A 22,491-nucleotide genomic window follows, 5' to 3' on the forward strand; every position below is an offset into this window, starting at 1 on the left:
TTACAATTATATGAACTGAGTTTGTAGGACTACTGAAAAATAAAATAATCCTTCTGTAAATCACTGAAAAGCATTGATAATTTTCAAGAAAACTACATTGACCTTAAAAGCACATACCTCAAGGTACTGCCCCTTTTATATCTAAATGTACCAACTCTGTTTATGGGTTTCTATCTCAATGATTTCATTTTAAGATAAATATTATTCTGTACTTATATAGAAAATTATAAGAATGAAGAAAACTGAGCTTTGAAAGAAAGTCCTCATTAAAACATTCACGTGATTATTTACTTAAGGGATTTTCAAAGCAGTTCTATTTATGTTTATCAAATAAACTGTCATTCTTACAATTAGGAAATAATTGCATTTATGATCAAAAACTACTTTCACAAAAGTCATTTGAAAGTCTAGCCTCAACTTTTCTAAGTACTCTCATCAGGAAAACAATAAAATAAAGTACCAGAAGAAACCAAATAATTCGTATTAAGTTTATTTAAATGAGCACTCTGCTTTGCAAAGATTCTGAGGAAAGAGATGAACTCTGAATAAATGTAGGAGGAAAAGGCTTTATGCTCACAATAACATAGCTTTTCCTTTCCAGTTTCTACATATTTGATGAATTGTATGAGATATTAGTATGAGGTTTAGGAATTTAGGAGGGTTATCATCAGCCAATAATCATTCTTAAATAAATAAACTCACTAAACTAAAAAGGAGTAGCAGTTGATACTCAAAAAATAATTAATACATGGTAAGTATTTTGCCTATAATTTACATGAGAACACACCTTTGACTAACAGTTTAGGGATCCTGCTGGATATGGTAATATTTTCAAATACTCTTTTCAGATCCCACAATTCCTAAAGTATTATTGAGAATACAAGTAAATTAATATTAACTTGACCATGCACAGATATTCCAAATGAAAAACACAAAGTATAGTGATGTAGAAACACTGATACTAACATGAAAGTCAAAACATAAGATGCATCTACGCTATTCAGAAACCTCTGAAAAGAAAAAGTCATTTAACTTAATATATAATTCTTCTTACCTCAATTTGCTCTAAAGTATCTTGCAGCTTTGAATTCAGTTCACTATTAAATAAAACAGAATTAGGTGTGTCAATCTTTAAAAGAGACAAACTGAATAATTAAATGCACAGATCAATAGTATGAGCAGTAAGTTGTGCTGCTGATCCTACAGACAGTACTAAAAGGCAAGAAAAATAAATAAAAGGAAAAGAATTAGAAAGGAAGAAATAGAAGAGTCATCACTAGCAGCAACAGGACTGTGTGGGCAGAAAATCCTCAAGAATCTATAGATAAAACTAAGAATTTAAGAATTAAATACTGATAGCAAGTTTTAAAGATAATAAGTATAATATAGATGAAAAGTAAAATGTCAAAAATAAAATTAATCTCTATATATTAGAAACAAAGAATTAGACAATGAAATTTTTAAAAATACAATTTCAGGGGCTTCCCTGGTGGCACAGTGGTTGAGAGTCTGCTTGCCAATGCAGGGGACACGGGTTCGAGCCCTGGTCCGGGAAGATCCCACGTGCCGCGGAGCAACTAAGCCCGTGTGCTACAACTGCTGAGCCTGCGCACCTGGAGCCTGTGCTCCGCAACAAGAGAGGCCGCGACGGTGAGAGGCCCGCGCACCGCGATGAAGAGTGGCCCCCGCTTGCCACAACTAGAGAAAGCCCTCGCGCAGAAACGAAGACCCAACACAGACATAAATAAATAAATAAACAAATACTTTAAAAAAATATATAATTTCAAAAAACCAAATACCTGGGAATAAGTCAAATAAAAAATATACAATACAAAATACAGCTAAAATAAAGAAGACAACTACATAGAGGTATATACCATGTAAACAGACTAAAACCTTCAATATTGTTGATATCAGTTCTCACCAAAATGATCTCCTAGAATAACTGAAATTCTAATCAAAATCCCAGAAGGCTTTTTAATGTAGAAACTGACAAGCTGCTTCTAAAATTTATGTGGAAACTCAAAGGGCTAAGACCAGTCAAGAATACTGTGAAGAACAATGCTGTAAGACATATACTAAAATAGGTTAAGGCTTATTATAAAGTTACAGCAATAAGATAGTGTGGTACTTATTATAAGGATACATAAACAGATCAACAGAACAGAAAAAAAACAAAGGGTAAAAGCCTTAAACAGATACTTGACAAAGGAGATATCCAATTGGCCAATAAAACATAAATATGCACTCCATCAGGCATTCAGGAAATGCAAATTAAAACTGCAATAAGACACTATAACAAAAGACCAGAATGGCTAAAACTATTTTTTAAAAATTAAAAATGACATCAACAAACGTTGGCAAGGATGTAGAACAAAAGGAACACGCAATTCAATCCTGGAGGAAGGGAAAACTGATAGCACCTCTTAGAAACTGTTAACAGCTCCTAAAACTCAACACACAAATACTCTATGTCCCAGAAGTCCTAGATATGTATCTTTCATAAGTGCATATACAATCCTTGCAGCATTATTTGTAATAGGCAAAATGAAGCAACTCAATTGTCTGTGAACAATTAAATGGGTAAAGTGAGATATATTTATGATGAAATACTATAGCAATGAAAATATACTACCTGATTATCAAAAACATAATATTGGACAAAAAGAAGTCAGTTTGTATAAATGGAATCATACAGTATGCACTTTTTAAAGTTCAAAACAGGCAAAACTAACGTTAGTGACAGAAGCCAGAACACTGGTTACCTTGGGAAAATAAGGACTGGAATGGGGCATGAAGGAAGTTTCTGGGGTACTAGAAATGTTCTAGTTCTGTTTCTGTTTCTGGGAGGTAATTACACAATTATGTTCACTTTGTAAAAATATATTGAGTTATACACTTAGGATATGTGATTTTATCTGATTTTTTTCCCCTTTAATTCTCCCTAGGTCAGTTTTTTTAAAAAACTAATATTATTTGAATTATAATATCCCAATATTAAAAAAGATCTGTGGTATCTAACAAAATAAATACAATTTTAGAGAAAACATTTTTAACAAAAGAGGTTAAGGCCAAACTAAAATAAAACAGTAAGAACAAGTGGAAGATGTAGTTTAATACACCAAAATTATACAAGGTTTTTTACAACTGTCATCTGATTATATACGTGACTCTCAAAGTCCTAGCAGCCAAAACAAATAGGGAAGCCCAGAGTACACAATTCAGTGTCCAGAATATCAAAATACACCAGTAACTCAAGAGAAAAAACAAAACAAAGAGAAAACAAATCACTTTTGTTGGCATTAAGTGAGAGAGAAAATTTTGCCAGTCTTGATAAAGAGGATAGCAATATTTTATCTCCTAAGGAACAACACCCTTGGTAACAGCCTTACAGAATATACAATATGGATTCATGGACTCCTTGTCTTTGCTTCTTATAGAGCTTTTTAATGCAAACTGAGGATATAACACCAAAGTGGTTTGACAGAGAAAGAGAGAGAGAGAGATGCAAATGCAAAGCAATTTGTCTGAAAAGTAAAACCAATAATAATACAAGTACCCAGTTTCTGATGGTCTCAAAGATAAACATCCAAACACGTAAAGGAATTAGACCATTTTCTACAAATATCATTTATCATAAGCATGCTTTTGATTAAGGTTGAGAATTGAAGATTATATTCTCTAGTAAACACTGAGAATGAACAAATCTTCAGGATTTGACAATCAACAGTGTAGGATTAATACCTTATTTTAAAAATTAGGGTCTCTAACCAGGATTTATGCCTGAAAAATAGCCACAGACATAAATATACGTTAAGGAAATACTTGTAGGCGGGAGTGAGATTTTCCTTAAAAAAATGATTCTAAGAATTTCTGTCCGAAAAAGAATAAATGAATGAATTAAAAAAAAAAAGGAATGAGAGCTAAAGGCTCCAAAATAATACCTCTAAAAGGATAGCCATGATAGCACCTTAGCACTTAGAATTAAATAATTTCTCATTCCACCCAATTTAAAAAAAAAAAAAATCAGTATCAACTCCCAGAGTTGTTCCTTCTCCCATGTTCTCTCTCTTTTGATTCATATGACTACCACCCATTCAATCCAAGCTGGAAATTCCAAAGTCATCTTTAATTCTTCTCTCTCTTCATATATAACTGGTGATCAGACCCTGATGATTCTACCATTTCAGTATTTCTCATATCCACCTATGCTTTTCCTTTATCAAGTTTGTGTTCTAAATCAAGTATTATCACTTAATAACCTCCTAATGAATCTCTGCAGACAACACACACATCCCACCCTTCAACTCATACATCCATTTATTTGACAAACACCATCAACCTGCATACCAAACATTGTACAACAAACTCCAAAAACCTTTCAGGGATAGCTCTGAGCAGGGGTCTAACTCCAGACTGGATTTGGTCAACATTCTGTTTGATTTAGCAGATGCATCATTTTCAAATAGCTTGTATGTGAAAGGCTTTAGGCAAGGCCTGACAGTCCTGTGGACCTGAGCATTTCCTGCTGCCATCTGGCAGCTTCACATATATGTTACCTGCCTGGTCCCTAAAGACATCTGAGTTTGCAGTTCCTAAGTAAAGCAGAAATAAAAATCACATTAATCCACTGCTTTAAAATGTTTGATGGCTCCCCATTAAACCAAGGATAAAGCCCCAAATTAGCATGGCACATAAGACTTAACAATTGACATGAAAAATTAACTTCCCATTCACTTTTCAGTGCCTATACAGTTGACCCTTGAACAACAAGGATTGGAACTGCGCTGGTCGACTTATAAGCGGACATTTTTCAATAGTAAATACTACAGCACTACATAATCCTCAGTTGGTTGAATCCTCGGAAGCAGAATCACAGATTCAGAGTATAATTTATAACTATATAAGTTATACATGGATTTTCGACTGAGCTGAGGGTTAGCGCCCTTCACCCCTACATTGTTCAAGGGTCAACTGTATTTTAGTCATATGGACTATGTGCAACTCCCCAAACAAACCCCAGACTTTCACACCCTCTGTTCTTGCATATAATGTTCACAATAACTATAAAGTACATTCTTCTTTTCTCACTTGGGCCCAAATGTCCATCTATCTTCCAAATGTCATCTTTTCTCAGAAGTCTTCCTCTGCTGACTGTTCCCTTAAGTTTCACAATGCTCTGTTTACAGCACCCCGAATTATAGTAAAGAAATATCTGTGACTATCTGTCAGAGCAGACTGTGGCTTATTCCCCAGTGATGCCCCAGGACTAACTAAACTCACTGCCTGACTCAGAGCAGGTAATAAATATCTGCAAAGTCAAATTTGCAATTTAAACATAAAATGACAAAATTTTACCATCATTCTTTCAGCCCCCATTTTCTACTTCAATTAAAAAAAAAAAACAAAAAACTACAGAGAGAAAAAAAAAGGAGAATGTTTTAGAAGAAAAAGAGTCAGACTAGACTCTGGGTCTACAGGTGCCTTAGTGAAAGAAAAAGAGATAAGCAGAGTGGAAGCTGGTTCCACTCCTCTATCACACAAGGGCTCAGAAGTTCACCTAAGACTGAAGCTAGAGACACAGATATGGAGAGGCAAGAACACCCAGAATAATAAACATCAGAACTGGTAAACATATTCTTTCAGGGAATATTGTGAGTTTGGAGAAAAAAGGGATATATCTAAACTAATTCATAGGTGAGAGTAATGATTTTTTCAGCTTCTCAATTGAAAAAAATGGGCTTTAGAGTTTATAGCCCTATAAACTCTATAAACTTTATAAATAAATCTAGACGTTTTTATTTCTTCTATTATTTACGGTTAAAATGATTATATATATATAGCCTATATATTAAGAGTTAATGCAAACATGGCAATGTAAATAGTATGCAGAAAATTTTAAATATAAAATTTATAAATCAAACATTTTGGTCTTATTAAAAATGTTTTCTGGGCTTCCTTGGTGGCGCAGCGGTTGAGAATCTGCCTGCCAATGCAGGGGACACGGGTTCGAGCCCTGGTCTGGGAGGATCCCACATGCCGCGGAGCAACTAGACCCGTGAGCCACAACTACCGAGCCTGTGCGTCTGGAGCTTGTGCTCCGCAACAAGAGAGGCCGCGACAGTGAGAGGCCCGCGCACCGCGATGAAGAGTGGCCCCTGCTTGCCGCAACTAGAGAAAGCCCTCCCACAGAAACGAAAACGCAACACAGCCATAAATAAATATTAAAAAAAAAAAAAAAAGTTTTCAAAATCTACAACTGTAGTTTGATAACAGTTTGCTACTAATTAAAGATACATATGTAAAAATGTGATTAACGAGTGGACATATTAAATGTACAGCCTTTAAAGAAACCCTTAGCCATCTTTTAGAAACCTGAATTCCAGTTATTTCAGTCAATTAATCAAAGTATGTAAAAAGGACCTATTCATAAACATTTGGATAAATAAAAGCTACATTACAGTCAAAAAAGTTACCAGTTGTAAGATAAAAGGCTAAAAGCTATTAAAGGCTATCTGCAAGTGAATGGAATGAATCAAACAATTTGGGGGGGCATTTTTATAATCACTATAGAAAATATTAAAGTAACACATCCATAAATAATTATAAGTTTTCTTTTAAATAACTGATCTGGACACACACTTGCAAAATGCATCTTAGAAAGTTGCATATAAATCAAAATTTTGTACAAATTTGACTTGCTGAAAGACAAGATAGTGTGAAAGTAATTAGCCTCTTAATGATCCTTCCCTGTTCTGTTATTAAGCCATGTGATCTAAGACAAGTCTCTTAATAACTCTGGGCATCAGCTTCCTATGCAAAAGTGGGCTGGATCTAAAAGGTTGCTTCTAGCTCTAAAGTTTCAAGATTCCATTATATGCTGAACACCAGTTACCCAATTACCACATCTTTATATATGGTTCAGTAGAGTGCTAAAACTTCTGAAATACATGTAAGTAAAATTTATTCTTCCAAGTTTATACTGTATGTCCATGGCCCCTGGAAACTCCAGTCTGTTTAGATCAAAGGTCTATTCCAATGATTTCAGTCTACTCACTGCTGCTGAGTTTATCAACAGACCTCACAGAAAACGTGATTTTCAAACACTTTGAAGCTAAACAAACAACTCTGAGGTACCATGAAGTGTCCACATGATCCTTCAAACCATGAACAAACTGTAAAAGAACTCTGAAGATCACTTTGGATCTACCCAGATCTCTGCCCACACACTGTTCAGAAATCCCTGACCTAACCCAGAACACAATCATTCACCACAGAAAAAGCCTAGAGTCAATTACTAAGGACACTAAAAATGTTCACAACATCTCCAAACTTTACGAATTGTAATTCCAGAACAGATGTCAGGCTCAAGAACCAAATCTAGCCAACCGGCTATGTTTCTAAATAAAGTTTTATTGAAACACAGGCATATGCATTTGTTTACATATCATCTAAGGCAGCTCTTGGTCTTCAAGGGCAGAGCTGAATAGTTGCAACCGAGACCTTATGGCCTGCAAAGCTTAAAATATTTATTATCTGGCCCTTTAAAGACAAAGGCCCTCTGCCAACCCTGTGCTAGAGTTCAGCAGAAGACCTTTTAGTTGGTCAACTGATCAAAGTTAAAACAAGAATATTTACGTGTACTGAATATTTTAACTAAAATTGCATAAATGTACTTCATTCACCCATTTCTGATTTCAAGCCAAGGTCTTGTCTTTTCATTTGACTGGAGCTTTAACTTCTTAGTCTCATATGAGCCAAATGACTAGTAAATTGTCTGTAATTTCAAGTTTCAGTTTCTCAAAAGTAAAGCAGGAGCTTAAAAACAAATGCAAAACAATCCAAATGTCAGATCACACGCTACCTTATATGCCCCTATTTTTTATGAGTTGTCTCATCTACAAAAAATTCAAAAGGAAATTTATTTTTAACAATATGTTGTTTTTCCAATGCATTCAACTTACTTTCAAAAACTATTTCATCTCATTAGTTTATTTACTTAAACAACATAAATACAGTAACAAACACAACTGGCAGAAATAGGTTTTAGGAAAAAATACAATTAACTCTAGTAAGAATATAACTCAGATACTGGAGCAGAACAATGTAAATTGGCCTACTAGCCATGAGCTTCCACTACACATAATAGCTATCACATTGGTAGACAGTCTAGCATAGTTGTGGTTTAAGAAAAACAAGCTCTGCATCCCAACAGATCTAAGTTTAAATCCTGGCTTTGCCACTTGTTTTATAGAGCATCGACATCCTCATCTATAAAAGAGAGACAATAACAACACCTCCGAGGAATATTTTGTTGATGCTAAATAAGAAAAAGTAAGGAAAGTGACAAGTACAGCGCTTGACACATAGTAAAGGCCAAAATTTTTTAAGTATTATTATACCGTCATCACTATCACCATCATCATGATTCAATATTTAAAAGCTGAAAAGTAAAGCTTTAGTGAGAAAACCTTATTAAAATATAATTTAGAATTACTGTGTAGTCAGTGCTGCCTTAGCTAATGGTGCCTAGCTTCTACTCCCACTCCTATAAATGTCAGTATTTCCCATTCCTACTGGGGTATGGGAAGTGAGCCATTCACAGCTTGAACATCTCTGATGGCTTTCGTTTATGCACTCTGTGCTCTTAACCGGCATATTATCCCACAGTCCTGCCTGTTAACTGCCTGTTATTACAAACTCCTAGAGAAATAAATTTCAAGAGCTCTTGGTATAACAAGGAACATAGCATCTCAAGCAGTTAAGCATTAAATAATACTTCATTCTTGTCTCATCATCTAGGAGTAAAGAGTGACACAGGACTTTTCTAGACAGGTGAAATTTTATAACTTCAAGTAGAAAAAAAAAATCCTAAAAATTCTAAAGGAAAGACACTATTTATGGTGGAATGGGAATGAAAGTAGCATCTGACTTTGTCCTACAAAACAGAAGGCTAGAATAGACAGCTGAGCAATGCCTTCCATTTTCTAAGGAAAAAAATAATTTTTCTTTCAATTGTGTATGGACTAAATTAAGGTCATTTCAAAATCTGAACATTTACACCCCATGTATCCCGTATCAAAAAAAATAATTTTCAGAGAGGTAACTATAACAACACAAGACAAAGAAATACACAAAAAAGGAATATTACAAAGAAATGATAGCAGCCGAGTCATAGCTTTTCTCATTCTAACAGATTTATCACCACGAAATGAACTAAATGAGCGCTATGCTTCTTCAGGAGCCAGAAGACCTTGCTAGAAATTTTCAAATATATTCAACATATTAGAGCTAATTCACTATTCACCCAACTTAATAAGTATAAATGACATAATCAAGTTTTTAATAGTGACAGTTAATCACTGTCAAAATGGATAAAATCAAAATATTACTGGTACTACCCAACTATGCACTTCCTAATCAAATAAAAAGTGGTCGCTTCAATATGCATAATCCTAAAGAAAAAAAAATATCATCTCTAGGGGGAAAATACCTAGTTATTCGATACCCAGCACAGACCTATGATGTGAGAGTATATTAAAAGAAAAAATTTAATCCAAAGCTGTATTAATGCTTTGTTCTATCATAATCCTTTTATTTTTTCAGATACTAGCAATCAACATCTACAATATCAGTGCATCCTGCTCACTGAGTGCCAGATTCTCCATACAGGGGGGACTAAGGGACTACATTCTAGGGTAAGTATGAATTTAATTTGAAACTGGGTTTCCTTGGCAAGCTCACTATTTTCCCTAGATTTTATATTTATTTTTGATGCTTTTAGAGGAATGGCAGAAATTACACTTGAGGATTAGAGATTCCTCAAGGTACTGTCACAACTAATGCAAAACCTCCATGTTAAGCAGACCAAAATCCATTAATAAAGTTAGAACTAAGAGCAGAGGATGCAGCAGCTGTTTTTTTCATTGTACATTTTATAAATAAACAGAAGATATAATACATTAAATACATAATCACTTAAATATTACAAAGATGACTCCTACATAAAGTGAAATCACTTTAAATTTTCCAAGAGAATTCTTATCATGGTGAGCCAACAGTTGAACCATCTGGATCTGAAAAGCAAACTGCAACAGAACTCTCAATATTTATAAGCTGGGCAGAGTTAAGGAGGAAGAATTCCCAAGAGTTGCAATGGAGACATGAACAGATGAATTTATTCCCTACTACTCCATAAAAATGAAATCAATAAGATTGGAAAAAACATGAAAAAAAGTTTCAATGAGGTGACAAGAAACAGGATTAGAAAGTATCTGATCTTTCAAACCTTAAGAATTGTTATTTATAATTTTACTGTGCTGCTCATTTACAAATAAGAAGGCTAAACTAGAACATAGCACTTAATATTAATATTCAGTGTTTATTAACATACAATGTTACACAACTCCTATATAAAAACTGACAATAAAGTCAGCTTTAAAAATTTTACATTACCTTACCTTATGCAACTATAATGTTTAAAAGTGCTGGCAGCTTTCTGACATTCCAGGCACAGCTGAATAGCTCCTGGATAGTCTTCCTCCTGAATCAACAACAGAAGGCATTAGGCTGGAAACATTTTTCTTAAAGCTTCTGAAAAAGACAAATCTCTGTTCATACTCTATCCAAAGTTACAGCCCCAGAAAATTTTAATTCCTCTCAAATAAGGATCATAATACCAACAACAGATAAATAGTAAAATATAACAAAGCAACTACCTCCAGGCCTAAAATGTATCCATGAAAAAAATATGCTGTTCCCTTAAAAACACAGTAATAGCCCTTTGAGACCATGACATGTAGATAAAGCCTATACAGAAGTACAAGCTGCTTCAGAGGGAAGGAGTTCTTTAACTGTTAACATTCTTCTTTCAGTAATGTTTATATAAAATGTTCCAAAACAGTATGCATTCTACTTATAATCAACATTCAACAGTTCTACTATCATAAATCCATAAATATTCTTAAACAAATAAATTTGGAAAAAAGTGAAATATTCATTAATGGCCCCAAATATTCCTAAACAGTAATTTAATGCCAAATGAATTTTTCATATGGATTTCTCAAACCCTAGTTTTAGTGGTAATAGTTTAGAAGTAATACAGTGATTATACCGAAAATCATTTTTAAAAGATCCTTAAGTTCATATCAACAAAGGCAATTCAAACCACATGGGATGCTGAGATGATGACAAAGTACCTACCCAAAGGTGCTCGAGTATTATGGGGAAACACATAATACATTAGGCTTTGGTGAATCTTATAACGGAAGTATACAGACAATGCTAAGAAAGCATCAAAGAGAAAACAGATGGCTCACTCAGAAAAATCAATTAATATATGAAACACCAAACATAACTAATCTATGACATACTCCTCAAATCACTACTTTATGTTAGACACAAAAGATAATTTCATTGCTATTTGGGCACAGGTATAATCAAAAGATACTGAAGTTAACACTCCCACATTGCTACAAACTGAACATTTCCCCCAATAATTTTTTCTAAATGAAGTATATCATGTCAATAGAAAAAGATGCGCTAGGAGCAAGTTCCTTTACATGTCTAAAAATGCTCTTCATACCATATACCAACTTGAGAAAAATGCACATCTGAATTTTTTTCACAATAATTCTCTATTTAATATTATTAGGATCACCAAATTTCCAAGCCTTGTAAACTTACCTCCAGCATTTCACTTAAGCGGACATCTGTTCTTTGCTGAAAAAAACATAAATCAAAAGGTAAAATCTGTTTCAACCATAAAATTAAGCTTAATTTTTAAAAAGTGACCTGTATATACCAATGTTTTTATAGTTCTCAGAGATTTCAGAAGTCCAATCAGCAACTGACGTTTCCTTTGATTTGCAAGAAGGCCTAAACTAGCTTGAGTAAAACCTTCCTTTGCAATATTCAAGTGTCTGTAAAAGTGAAAAATAAATAGTTAAGTTTTTCTAGTATAATAAGAACACTATCCACACAGAACAATTAGTCAATTAATGAGATAGTATCCTGAATTGCTCTTAAATTTGGGGATTGTGAGCACTATTTGACAAATTTATTCAACGGCTCAAACTAAACCAGCATTACTTGAAGCATGGTGGTAGTCTGATACCAATCTTCAAACTGTTACTGGTCTACCACAAGAAAAGTACAGAAATTGAGAAAAAGCATTTAAAAACATGTAGAACAAAAGTTGACAAAACAATTTTATGCTTGATGAATCTAATAATAAAAAAATTTTTTTAAACACACAGAGCAAAAGTTGACAATAATTTTATGCTTGATGAATCTGATAATAGAAAAAATGAGACTATCTTGTATGTGTTTGGTTGGGTTTTTTTAAATTCATTTTCCTAGTAATTTGTTTTTATTGCATTTTACAAAAACAGTAGTCTGTAACAAGTTGGAAATTAAAAAAGAACAAAAAAAAAAGACTGGTCCTTCACCAAAGACAGTTTGAGAAGCACTGATTTAAGCAACACAAAAACAGTAATATTTTTAATCCATAACTAGATTTAAAGACATTTCTCACAGACCTTCTTAGTGCAGTTTTTAGACCATTATATATGTTCAGTTAATGAATGGCATTCTATAAACCGCAATCATCATAAAAAAAATCAATTTTCCATGACAGTTTCACAGTTTCTCTTAAATGTTACTCAGCTTGAACAAAGTATCATCAAATGCAATACCTCCTCCCATTTGTGCAGATAACAGCAGCTAACTGAAGACCTGTCTGTAATGAGGTAACTCTTTCAAGTTCCTGTGGAAAGATTAGGTGTAGGTTACTGTTTGAGGCATTTTATTTTTCTTTCTTATTGGTATGGTACTCTAACAAAAACTTTAGTGGGCTTCAGAGAAAAGCCTGCTTGGAAAACAAAGTAGCAACAAAAATACCTGAACTTGAACATTGTTGGTATATTTTTCCACAAAATTATTTTAAATAACCACTTTCAATTGATTTTCACAATGTCATGTGACAAAATATTTAGGCAGTATTGCTTGTAAGGAAATCTAGACCCAACCTCTTTAGACGGGTGTAAATAAATACTAATAATATATCCGTTTAAATGCTTCTATCCAACAGAACTTCACGAGGTAATCAAGGATATGACAAATATGATTTGTTTGCTAAGATGCTTTGACAATGAATGTCTTCATTTGAACACTGTTAGATATTTCAATGGATTTTGAAGTCTCTTATTTTCTGATGAAAGGGCAGATTCAGCTAGACAGTTCCAATTTTATCATATTTTAAAGGTAGACTGAGCAGTCATTATTGATGATCTATGAGTTACAAAGTGCACTGAAGCAATTTTCATTGGCTCTTCAAGTTAGGAAAACCAAATAGATTACTTTAGAATCAAATATAAAAGCACTTCCACTTCTTGCAGGTTGGTAAATTCCCCAAATGAGAGAAAAAAACATACATATACACAACCCAAATAGAGTTAATATGCTGCTATAAACTACAGACAAAAGAATAAATTAAAATATTTCAAGTTCCAAGTATAAGTCACTCAAACATTTTTAATATTTTACTATTAAAAATAACAAATGTTATCCTACCTTTACATATGCAGGCTGTTTTTCAAGGATTAAATCTGCTACTTTTTTAGAGACCTATAAGAACATGCAATCAAACAAAGGAAATAAAAGAAAAAGCCTCATGCTTCCTATTACATTTTACATTTAAAATTTTAGCAAGAATATTCCATAGGTCTTCCTAATAACTTCTACAGCAAATATTGGCATGCTATGGCCACGTACATTTCTTTGGCTATGAAATTAGTACAAGAGGTATAGCATGTAGCACAGTACTTGGTCCTTAATAGAAACTCAATAAGTGGTCATTATTACTGTTAATAACATGAGTATCTGCTTTAACTAACATGCACAAAAGTATAACCATCTTTAAGGGTACAGGATTTGCTTTAAAAAAGATAGACTTGTTAAGATAAATAAATGTTTAATCTACTGAATTTATGGAAATACTATCTGGGAAACAGAACACCCTTTAAATCCTTTGTCCCGCGTAAGAAGACAAACAGCAGTTTGGTCTACTACTCTGAAAAACTGGAAACGTGTTTTCTGGAGCGCTATGAAGATACCTAAGGTTTCTTGGTCAGTTCCATGAAAAACAGTAATGTATGCGAGTTAGAATTATAATGATTTTGAACATGAGGCTCTTATTTCACAATTTCAGGGGCCCCTGTAGGACTACACTACAGAGGTACCACGTCCAGCATGAAGCATGGCACACCAATGGTAGTCAGTGAATATCTGCTCAAGCAACACAACTGTATCCCCTTCCCCAAGCCAACTGAGAACAAAACACTACACATACATTCAAAGATTGTGCTAATTCTTTCACGTTTTCTTAATCTGCTCTGAATTTGTATAGATTTGTATAGATATGAATGTGTATAGATGTACACAGACAGAAACCCACCTAATTTTACCAAATTGGGGTTTTTTATCACTTTATTTATTTATTTATTTGGGTCACTGCCTTTTTTTTTTTTTTTGAGTTATGGGTTTTTCATTTTTCTGTTTTAAATAGACCATGTAGTTATTGTTAGTCTACACTGTGCCAGGCAGTTTACTGACTGCTTTTCCTACATTATCTCAATTAGTATTTATGACAATCTACTGAAATGGGTTACATGCTTCATTTTCCAGATGAGTAATCTTAAACATAGCAGTAATTCACCCACAGTAAGTTGCAAGGTCAGGATTCAAGGCCAGGTTGATTAAATTCCAAAGGCTACTGTGCTACACGGCCCTTGTGGTGGGGTTCATCCCCAAAAGAATACTATCACATAAAGTACAGAGATGGAGGAGTACATATTTAAATATGCTGAAACCAGAAGGCAAAAGGTGCCACCATCCACTGAACTCTAATTCTCCAAAAACAACAACATATTTTTACCACACAACCCTCTAGTGCTCAAGGCCCTTCCCCACACCAATGCTGCTACCCCCAGGGAGATCCAAGCACCCACTGAGACCTCTGGGTGTAACACTAAAGAAAGAGAAGTATATCCTCCTTTATTTGTCAGATGTATTATTAAAGACCATACCTTAAATTAAAATGGCTAAATTTATTACTATTGCTCTTTCAGTATTAAAAAATTAACAAGACCACTTAGTACCATTATTTAATCTTTTACAGTACAGTCTGAGTTTTATAAAAGGAATTCAGCCTAACACAAGGAAAATACAAAATCACAGAATTTTACAGCATTAGAGAAAATGCATTGCCCAACCTAACCCATTACTTCACAGATGAAACAAGAGATTTAGCAAGGTTAAGTGACTTGCCCAACATCACACAATTAATAGTGACAGCAATTCAGACTTTCTGAATCTTAACCCTGTAATCTCTTTGGACCTATTTCAACTAGAAGTGGGAGCCTTTATTCTGAGATAAGAAAGCTCCATCATAAAACTATGGGTAGGAAAGTCATGCATGCATGACAAGGAGTAATCTAAAAAGGTACTTTAGTAATCTGAAAAACAGTTCAAAATTCTTTGATCACGTTTAGGATTCCAGAGAAAGAACTCCAAGTTCTAGAAGCACATCTATCAAGGTAATGTGAGGGAAACTGAAGAGACAATAAATTTGAATATGTATAAATATATAATTTGAGTCAAAGTCATGTTAAATAATAAGATTTGTGGGCTTCCCTGGTGGCGCAGTGGTTGGGAGTCTGCCTGCCAATGCAGGGGACGCGGGTTCGGGCCCTGGTCTGGGAGGATCCCACATGCCGCAGAGCAACTAGGCCTGTGAGCCACAACTACTGAGCCTGCGTGTCTGGAGCCTGTGCTCCGCAACAAGAGAGGCCGCGATAGTGAGAGGCCCGCGCACCGCGATGAAGAGTGGCTCCCGCTTGCCGCAGCTGGGGAAAGCCCTCGCACAGAAACGAAGACCCAACACAGCCAAAAATAAATAAATAAATAATTTAAAAAAATAATAATAATAATAAGATTTGTTTAAAATGTTAGTATATTAGTTAAACAATAAAACCTGCAAACGTTACACCTCTCTGTTGTGTTTCATTTACAGTTTTGTCAGAAATGTGTTTTTTACTTACTGCAGCTTGCTGTTGTTTTAATTTGTCTCTGTACTCCTCTAATTCTTGCAAATTGAGAACAGGAGGGAGTTTCTAAAAAAAAAATCCATAAATAAAGAGTAAAAAATCAATTGTTTAATTTGGTTTCACTTAACTGCCCACCTGACTTAGGAACTACAACCTGCACATACAAAACGGTGTCACATCCCACTCCTCCCATCGTCCCCACCTCCCCACTAGACTCCAGACACAAAAGCCTATATCTCTGTTACCCAACCCCCTGGTACTCAAGTTCCATCCCCACCCAGCCCTGCTATCTCCACTGCTGCCACCTCCAACCTCCTGGAATCCCCACTACCACCGGGACTCCGGCCCCTGAGCTGGGAAACACTGCTTCCACAACCTGCAACAGGAGAATGTGAGAAAGTCCTAACCCTAATCCCCCACTCTACCAGCCACCATATATCCCTACTCGTCCAGGACAGAACTCAAAACATATTTCCCCTCTGAAATACTATGAATGGTAACTAAGTACTACAGTGTGACAGTGACAGCTGTTAGAGTACATTCTAGATTATACATACTCTGGAGGATAGTATGGGAACTAACAAAAATGCACACCATTGTGTAGATGGGAAACTCCCAAGTTAGACTTCAAGTCTCAGTCAACTGATGATGAAATTTCAGAATACGCTGGGTACTAATTCTGTATGTACTGCATATGAAGTACATATGCATACTGCAATTGGTTTCATCTAAAACCCGAATTTTACTATTCTGACTTTTTTTGAAGTTCTTATAATTGTAAAATGCCAATGTTATAAACAATTATGATATTGAGCTGCATCAGCTGCTTGGTAATTTTGGAGATTAATCCTTTGTCAGTTGCTTCGTTTGCAAATATTTTCCCAATTCTGAGGATTGTCTTTTCGTCTTGTTTATGGTTTCCTTTGTTGTGCAAAAGCTTTTAAGTTTCATTAGGTCCCATTTGTTTATTTTTGTTTTTATTTCCATTACTCTAGGAGTTGGGTCAAAAAAGATCTTGATGTGATTTATGTCAAAGAGTGTTCTTCCTATGTTTCCCTCTAAGAATTTTATAGTGTCCGGTCTTACATTTAGGTCTTTAATCCATTTTGAGTTTATTTTTGTGTATGGTGTTAGGGAGTGTTCTAATTTCACTCTTTTACGTGTAGCTGTCCAGTTTTCCCAGCAACATTTATTGAAGAGACTGTCTTTTCTCCATTGTATATTCTTGCCTCCTTTATCAAAGAGAAGGTGACCATATGTGCATGGGTTTATCTCTGGGCTTTCTATCCTGTTCCATTGATCTGTATTTCTGTTTTTGTGCCAGTACCATACTGTCTTGATTATTGTACCTTTGTAGTATAGCCTGAAGTCATACGACCCAGCAATCCCACTACGGGGCATATACCCTGAGAAAACCATAATTCAAAAAGTGACATGTACCACAATGTTCATTGCAGCACTATTTACAATAGGCAGGACATGGAAGCAACCTAAGTGTCCACCAACAGATGAATGGATAAAGAAGATGTGGCACATATATATAATGGAATATTACTCAGCCATAAAAAGAAATGAAATTGAGTTATTTATAGTGAGGTGGATGGACCTAGAGTCTGTCATACAGAGTGAAGTCAGAAAGAGAAAAACAAATACTGTATACTAACACATATATATGGAATCTGAAAAAAAAAAAAAAAAGGTTCTGAAGAACCTAAGGGCAAGACAGGAATAAAGACACAGATGTAGAGAATAGACTTGAGGACACAGGGAGGGGCAAGTGTAAGCTGGGACGTAGTGAGAGAGTGGCACTGACATATATACACTACTACATGTAAAATAGATAGCTAGTGGGAAGCAGCCGCATAGCACAGGGAGATCAGCTCAGTGCTTTGTGGCCACCTAGAGGGGTGGGATAGGGAGGGTGGGAGGGAGATGCAAGAGGGAGGGGATATGGGGATATATGTATATGTATAGATCATTCACTTTGTTATACGGCAGAAACTAACACAACATTGTAAAGCAATTATACTCCAAAAAAGATGTTAAAAAAAAATTAAAAAAAAAATTAAGGCATGGGGTATTTATCATGACTAAACAATTATGTAAATATACTTTCACGATTAAAAGTTTCAGAGCTTTCCCAAACATATTTAGCCCACATAAAATAAGATAGAGACAGCATACTAACATATTGTGTGATAACAGTTAAAAACCAAAAATACAAAAGTGTTTCCTGGACCAATATTCTATAGCTGCACTTAATTTTACATTTTTAAAAATACTCTCATCTTTAAACAATGCTGATAGTTCATTTAGTCACAATATGGTCATCATAGACCAGTCCTGGCATGAAAAAACTACAATGCCCCTAAAAAGCATTCATATCTCACTCACAAATTCAATCACTGAACAAAATAGGCTTTAGATAGGTTAATGAATTTTTTTTTTTTTACCTCCAGCTCATATTTAACAATATCAAATGAGTCCGTAGAAAAATACACTTGTTCGATACTATTAATTAGTTCTTGTTCAGCTTGAGGATCACTAGATTGTTCTCGAAGTTCTCGGAATTCCTCCTTTAAGGGAAAGGAAACCACAATTACATTACTTGTAACTGTTATAATTCTATCTGCATGGAAATAAATAATCAGCTGTCTTAACACTGACAATTCTCCCAGGAAACATTCTGACCAAGGAGACAACTAATAGAAAACAGGAAAGTTCATGGAAAATTAGTAAACAGCCAAACACTAAAAACTACCCATCTATTGGAGGGGAAAACGAGCCAGTTTGAAGATCTAGATTTTATTTTCAATTCCTTGCATGCCAACTAGTAGCTGAGAGAATTGATGTTTAACAAAAGGAAAAAACAGACTACCGAATATCGATCATATATACATATCACATATATATACGTTTTCATCATCTAACAATGTTCTAAATCTCTCTCACCACAGATAACCAGCGTACATCTCAATGACTTTCAGGTCACAATTAGTATTGGAAGCCTGAACAGCAGAAATCCTTCCTTCTGCTGAAAATCTCACTGCTTGGCTAAGAAATACTGGTTCCAGAAACGGTCCACAAGATTAGTTCTGTAATTTTATGTCTAGAAAAGGTTCACAAGTTTAGCTCTGTAATTCCATGAGGCTTCCTTCAAGGTGTACTGATACTACAATTAATGAACTGATTATGAACCTAAAGCTCTGAGTTTGATAAAATGCTTGCTTTCTAATGATAGAGTATGGGGCTTCTATGGATTTATACAACAAAAAAGGAGCTTAACAGACAAATCCCTACCCCTAATGTCAGCATCCTTATCCCATGCAAGTTCACTGCATAATTGGATAAACCTTCAGTTAACTGGGAAATTTCAATAACTCAGATACCCACTCCCTGCCACACTCATTAATCAAGACATTATTATAGACATATAATTGTCATTCAGTTTTTTATTAAAATTAATCTCAAATACATTTAAGTACACAAAAAGAAACTAGTATTGGGACTTCCCTGGTGGTGCAGTGGTTAAGAATCCGCCTGCTAATGCAGGGGACACGGGTTCGAGCCCTGGTCCGGGAAGATCCCACATGCCGTGGAGCAACTAAGTCAGTGTGCCACAACTACTGAGCCTGCGCTCTAGAGCCCACGAGCCACAACTACTGAAGCCCACGTGCCCTAGAGCCCGTGCTCCAATAAGAGAAGCCACCGCAATGAGAAGCCCGCACACCTCAATGAAGAGTAGCCCCCACTCGTCGCAACTAGAGAAAGCCTGTGCGCAGCAATGAAGACCCAACACAGCCAAAATAAATAAATAAAATTTTTAAAAAAGAAACTAGTATTTAAAATCACTTTACAGTCAAAATAATACTTAACAAAAATTCTTAATGAATCATCACTAATTAAATACACAAAAATTATATGGTTAATTTGAGGACAATATATTCCAAACAGAGATACTCTAGATTATTTTATTGCAGGGCTAGTTTTCACTTATAAAAAAGAGGCTAGCTTATATATCTTTTAGATTTTAATTTATATTTTAAATTGATAAAATTATTACTATAAATTTCCTCTTAGTATATTCAAGCTAAAAGAAAATATTAGAGCAATAAATCTGAAACTTAAGAGAATATTAACTGTTTACATTTAAAATTCCAATAAATTGAAAAGAGAAGGCAAAGTCATATAAAAACTAAACCTGCAGAATTAAGAGTGCATGAAAAAGAAAATGCCTCTTCGGTACCAAAACTCAACTTATAAAAATACACTAACCAAAAAAAAAAAAAAAAAAAAGGTTAAAGACACAGCCATCACTGATTTAGCATGCAATTAGATACTATGAGTGTAGTAAGAAATCCAGCATCCTAACAGTGGAGCTGTATTTCGGTGGGGATTTATCTACAACCCACTAATCTGTGTAGCACCTTGGACAATGGCACTGAAGAGGTTTAACAGACATGGGTTAAACCCACACCATTTGTGGAAGGGTTCCCAACTAGTTCGCCTATCCACAGGCAACCTCCCTGCATCCAGTGGAAATCTGAATCGACAGTGAGACATGAAATAGAAAAAGAGATGAGAAATTCCTGGCAATCTCCCTCCCTAAAGGGTCATAGGCATTTGAAATAGCAGCTTCAGATGCTGCAAGCTGAGGGAAGGAATAAAGCCCAAGTGAGGATATAGCAATGCTGCCTCCCTAGTAATTCCATAGCACCACTAGCAAATAAATGTACTTGGTTCTATTCACAGAAAAATTGAAGATTACAAAAATTGCTAAGAATGAAAACCATCAGATATGAAACAAGCCAGGAATTCAAATAGACTGCAATGAATGAGCACTTTCATCTCAAATGTGTAAATGCCAATGGCATGTAACTACACGCTGTTCTCCCTATACTACCTAATTGATTGTTCTAAAGGTAAAGACACTTGGGTTTTAGCTGCAACTCTGTTATTAACCTTGGACAACTTACTTAGTCTCTTCATGCCTAGTTTTTTTTCACTTGTAAAGGACATACATACATATACACACACACACACACACTCAAAACGACAGTGAAACAAATATCCAAAGTTATTAAAAATGCCAAAGGGAAAGCATGATTTCATTTATAAATATTTCACAAGTGCACGTTTCACAAGTGTGATGAATCTGTAAAAAAGAGTACCATCTGTATATGCATATAAAAAGGTCAAACGCCATTCCTTCCTAGAGAACTAAGCAATTATATCACAGAGAGCAGACAAACTCATACAATTTCAAAGAAGTGACATGTAACACTTGACACTCTACGTAACCTGGACTAAGGAGAGAGAGAAAACCAAGAAAGGCAGAAAAAGAAACAGCACACAAACCAGAATTCAAAAACAAAAACAAATGCCCAACACCATATCCCTATAAAATACCCTCTCCTTTCAGACAACTTCGTGGCTCCTGTGTGAAAACATACATCTGAACTCAATCAGACAAACTCCATTCTGCCTAGAATCCCAATCACCGTGTTTGTTCCCGTTAATCCCACTGCACTGGTTGTCTGTAAGACTCTGCTGCTACCCAATCATTCTCTAAACGTTTCATCACTGTTAGTGCTGACAGCTCGATCAGATTACACATTTCTCGAGAACTGAGGTTTCTCCTTATTCTCCATCATTATGTTCCGAAGTGCCAAGGCACACTGTAGATAAAAATCATGAATCAAACTAAAATTAATTTACACAGTGAACTGTATAAAAAAAGGAATATATGAACAAAAGGAAAGGAAGAGACAACATGTTCTTGTTTTGATAGTCAAAATTTTCCGCAAACTCTTAAGGAAAGGCTTCTTTCTTCTAACTAGAAATAATAAATGTAAAATGATTTTAGGGATATTTTATGCATGTAAATTAGAAAAACAAACAGAAACAGCTAGATGGCATATTCTTAAAACAATTACTCCATAATTTTGCCAAGTTACCAAGATTAGATGCTTTAACGATGTTTGGTAATAAAATATTTCAGCCTTACAGACTGATATTATATTAATAAAATGTTTTAAAGAATTGTTATAGTAAAGTTTATGACACATAGTAACTAATAAATACATATTATCATTAATAATAGTGGTATAAATGCTCTGCAAACTTTGAAAATCCAAAAATAATATGTCAACAACTACAGACCATCAAATGTGCCACAACTTGCCTGCTGATGGTAGGTAATCAACTACACCTAAAAAGTACATGAACACCACCCCAGAATTAAAGCTGGAGAAAAACTACAATTAAAGTAATGAGTTTAATTGTAAAGGAGATAAAAACAAAAGTACAAATGTCGAAAAAGTACAAATCAAACCTCTCTCCCATACTATCGTTAGGAAATAACCTGCCTATTGGCAAAGCTCTA

At 34.8% G+C, this 22,491-nt stretch overlaps 1 protein-coding gene across 1 annotated transcript in view; it reads right to left on the reverse strand.

Moving 5' to 3' along the window:
* Nucleotides 1-22,491, reverse strand: part of VPS50 (VPS50 subunit of EARP/GARPII complex) — a 130,111-nt gene that overhangs the window by 91,146 nt on the left and 16,474 nt on the right. The window contains exons 3-10 of the mRNA XM_068549991.1: nucleotides 18,560-18,682; nucleotides 16,101-16,172; nucleotides 13,573-13,626; nucleotides 12,696-12,766; nucleotides 11,804-11,921; nucleotides 11,686-11,721; nucleotides 10,461-10,543; nucleotides 1,055-1,097 (exon numbers count right to left, since the gene is read on the reverse strand). Coding sequence (XP_068406092.1) covers nucleotides 1,055-1,097; nucleotides 10,461-10,543; nucleotides 11,686-11,721; nucleotides 11,804-11,921; nucleotides 12,696-12,766; nucleotides 13,573-13,626; nucleotides 16,101-16,172; nucleotides 18,560-18,682 — 600 coding nt within the window. The remainder of the gene's footprint in view (nucleotides 1-1,054; nucleotides 1,098-10,460; nucleotides 10,544-11,685; nucleotides 11,722-11,803; nucleotides 11,922-12,695; nucleotides 12,767-13,572; nucleotides 13,627-16,100; nucleotides 16,173-18,559; nucleotides 18,683-22,491) is intronic.

Source organism: Eschrichtius robustus, chromosome 8 (genome assembly GCF_028021215.1).
Source record: "Eschrichtius robustus isolate mEscRob2 chromosome 8, mEscRob2.pri, whole genome shotgun sequence".
Taxonomy (NCBI): Eukaryota; Metazoa; Chordata; class Mammalia; order Artiodactyla; family Eschrichtiidae; genus Eschrichtius; species Eschrichtius robustus.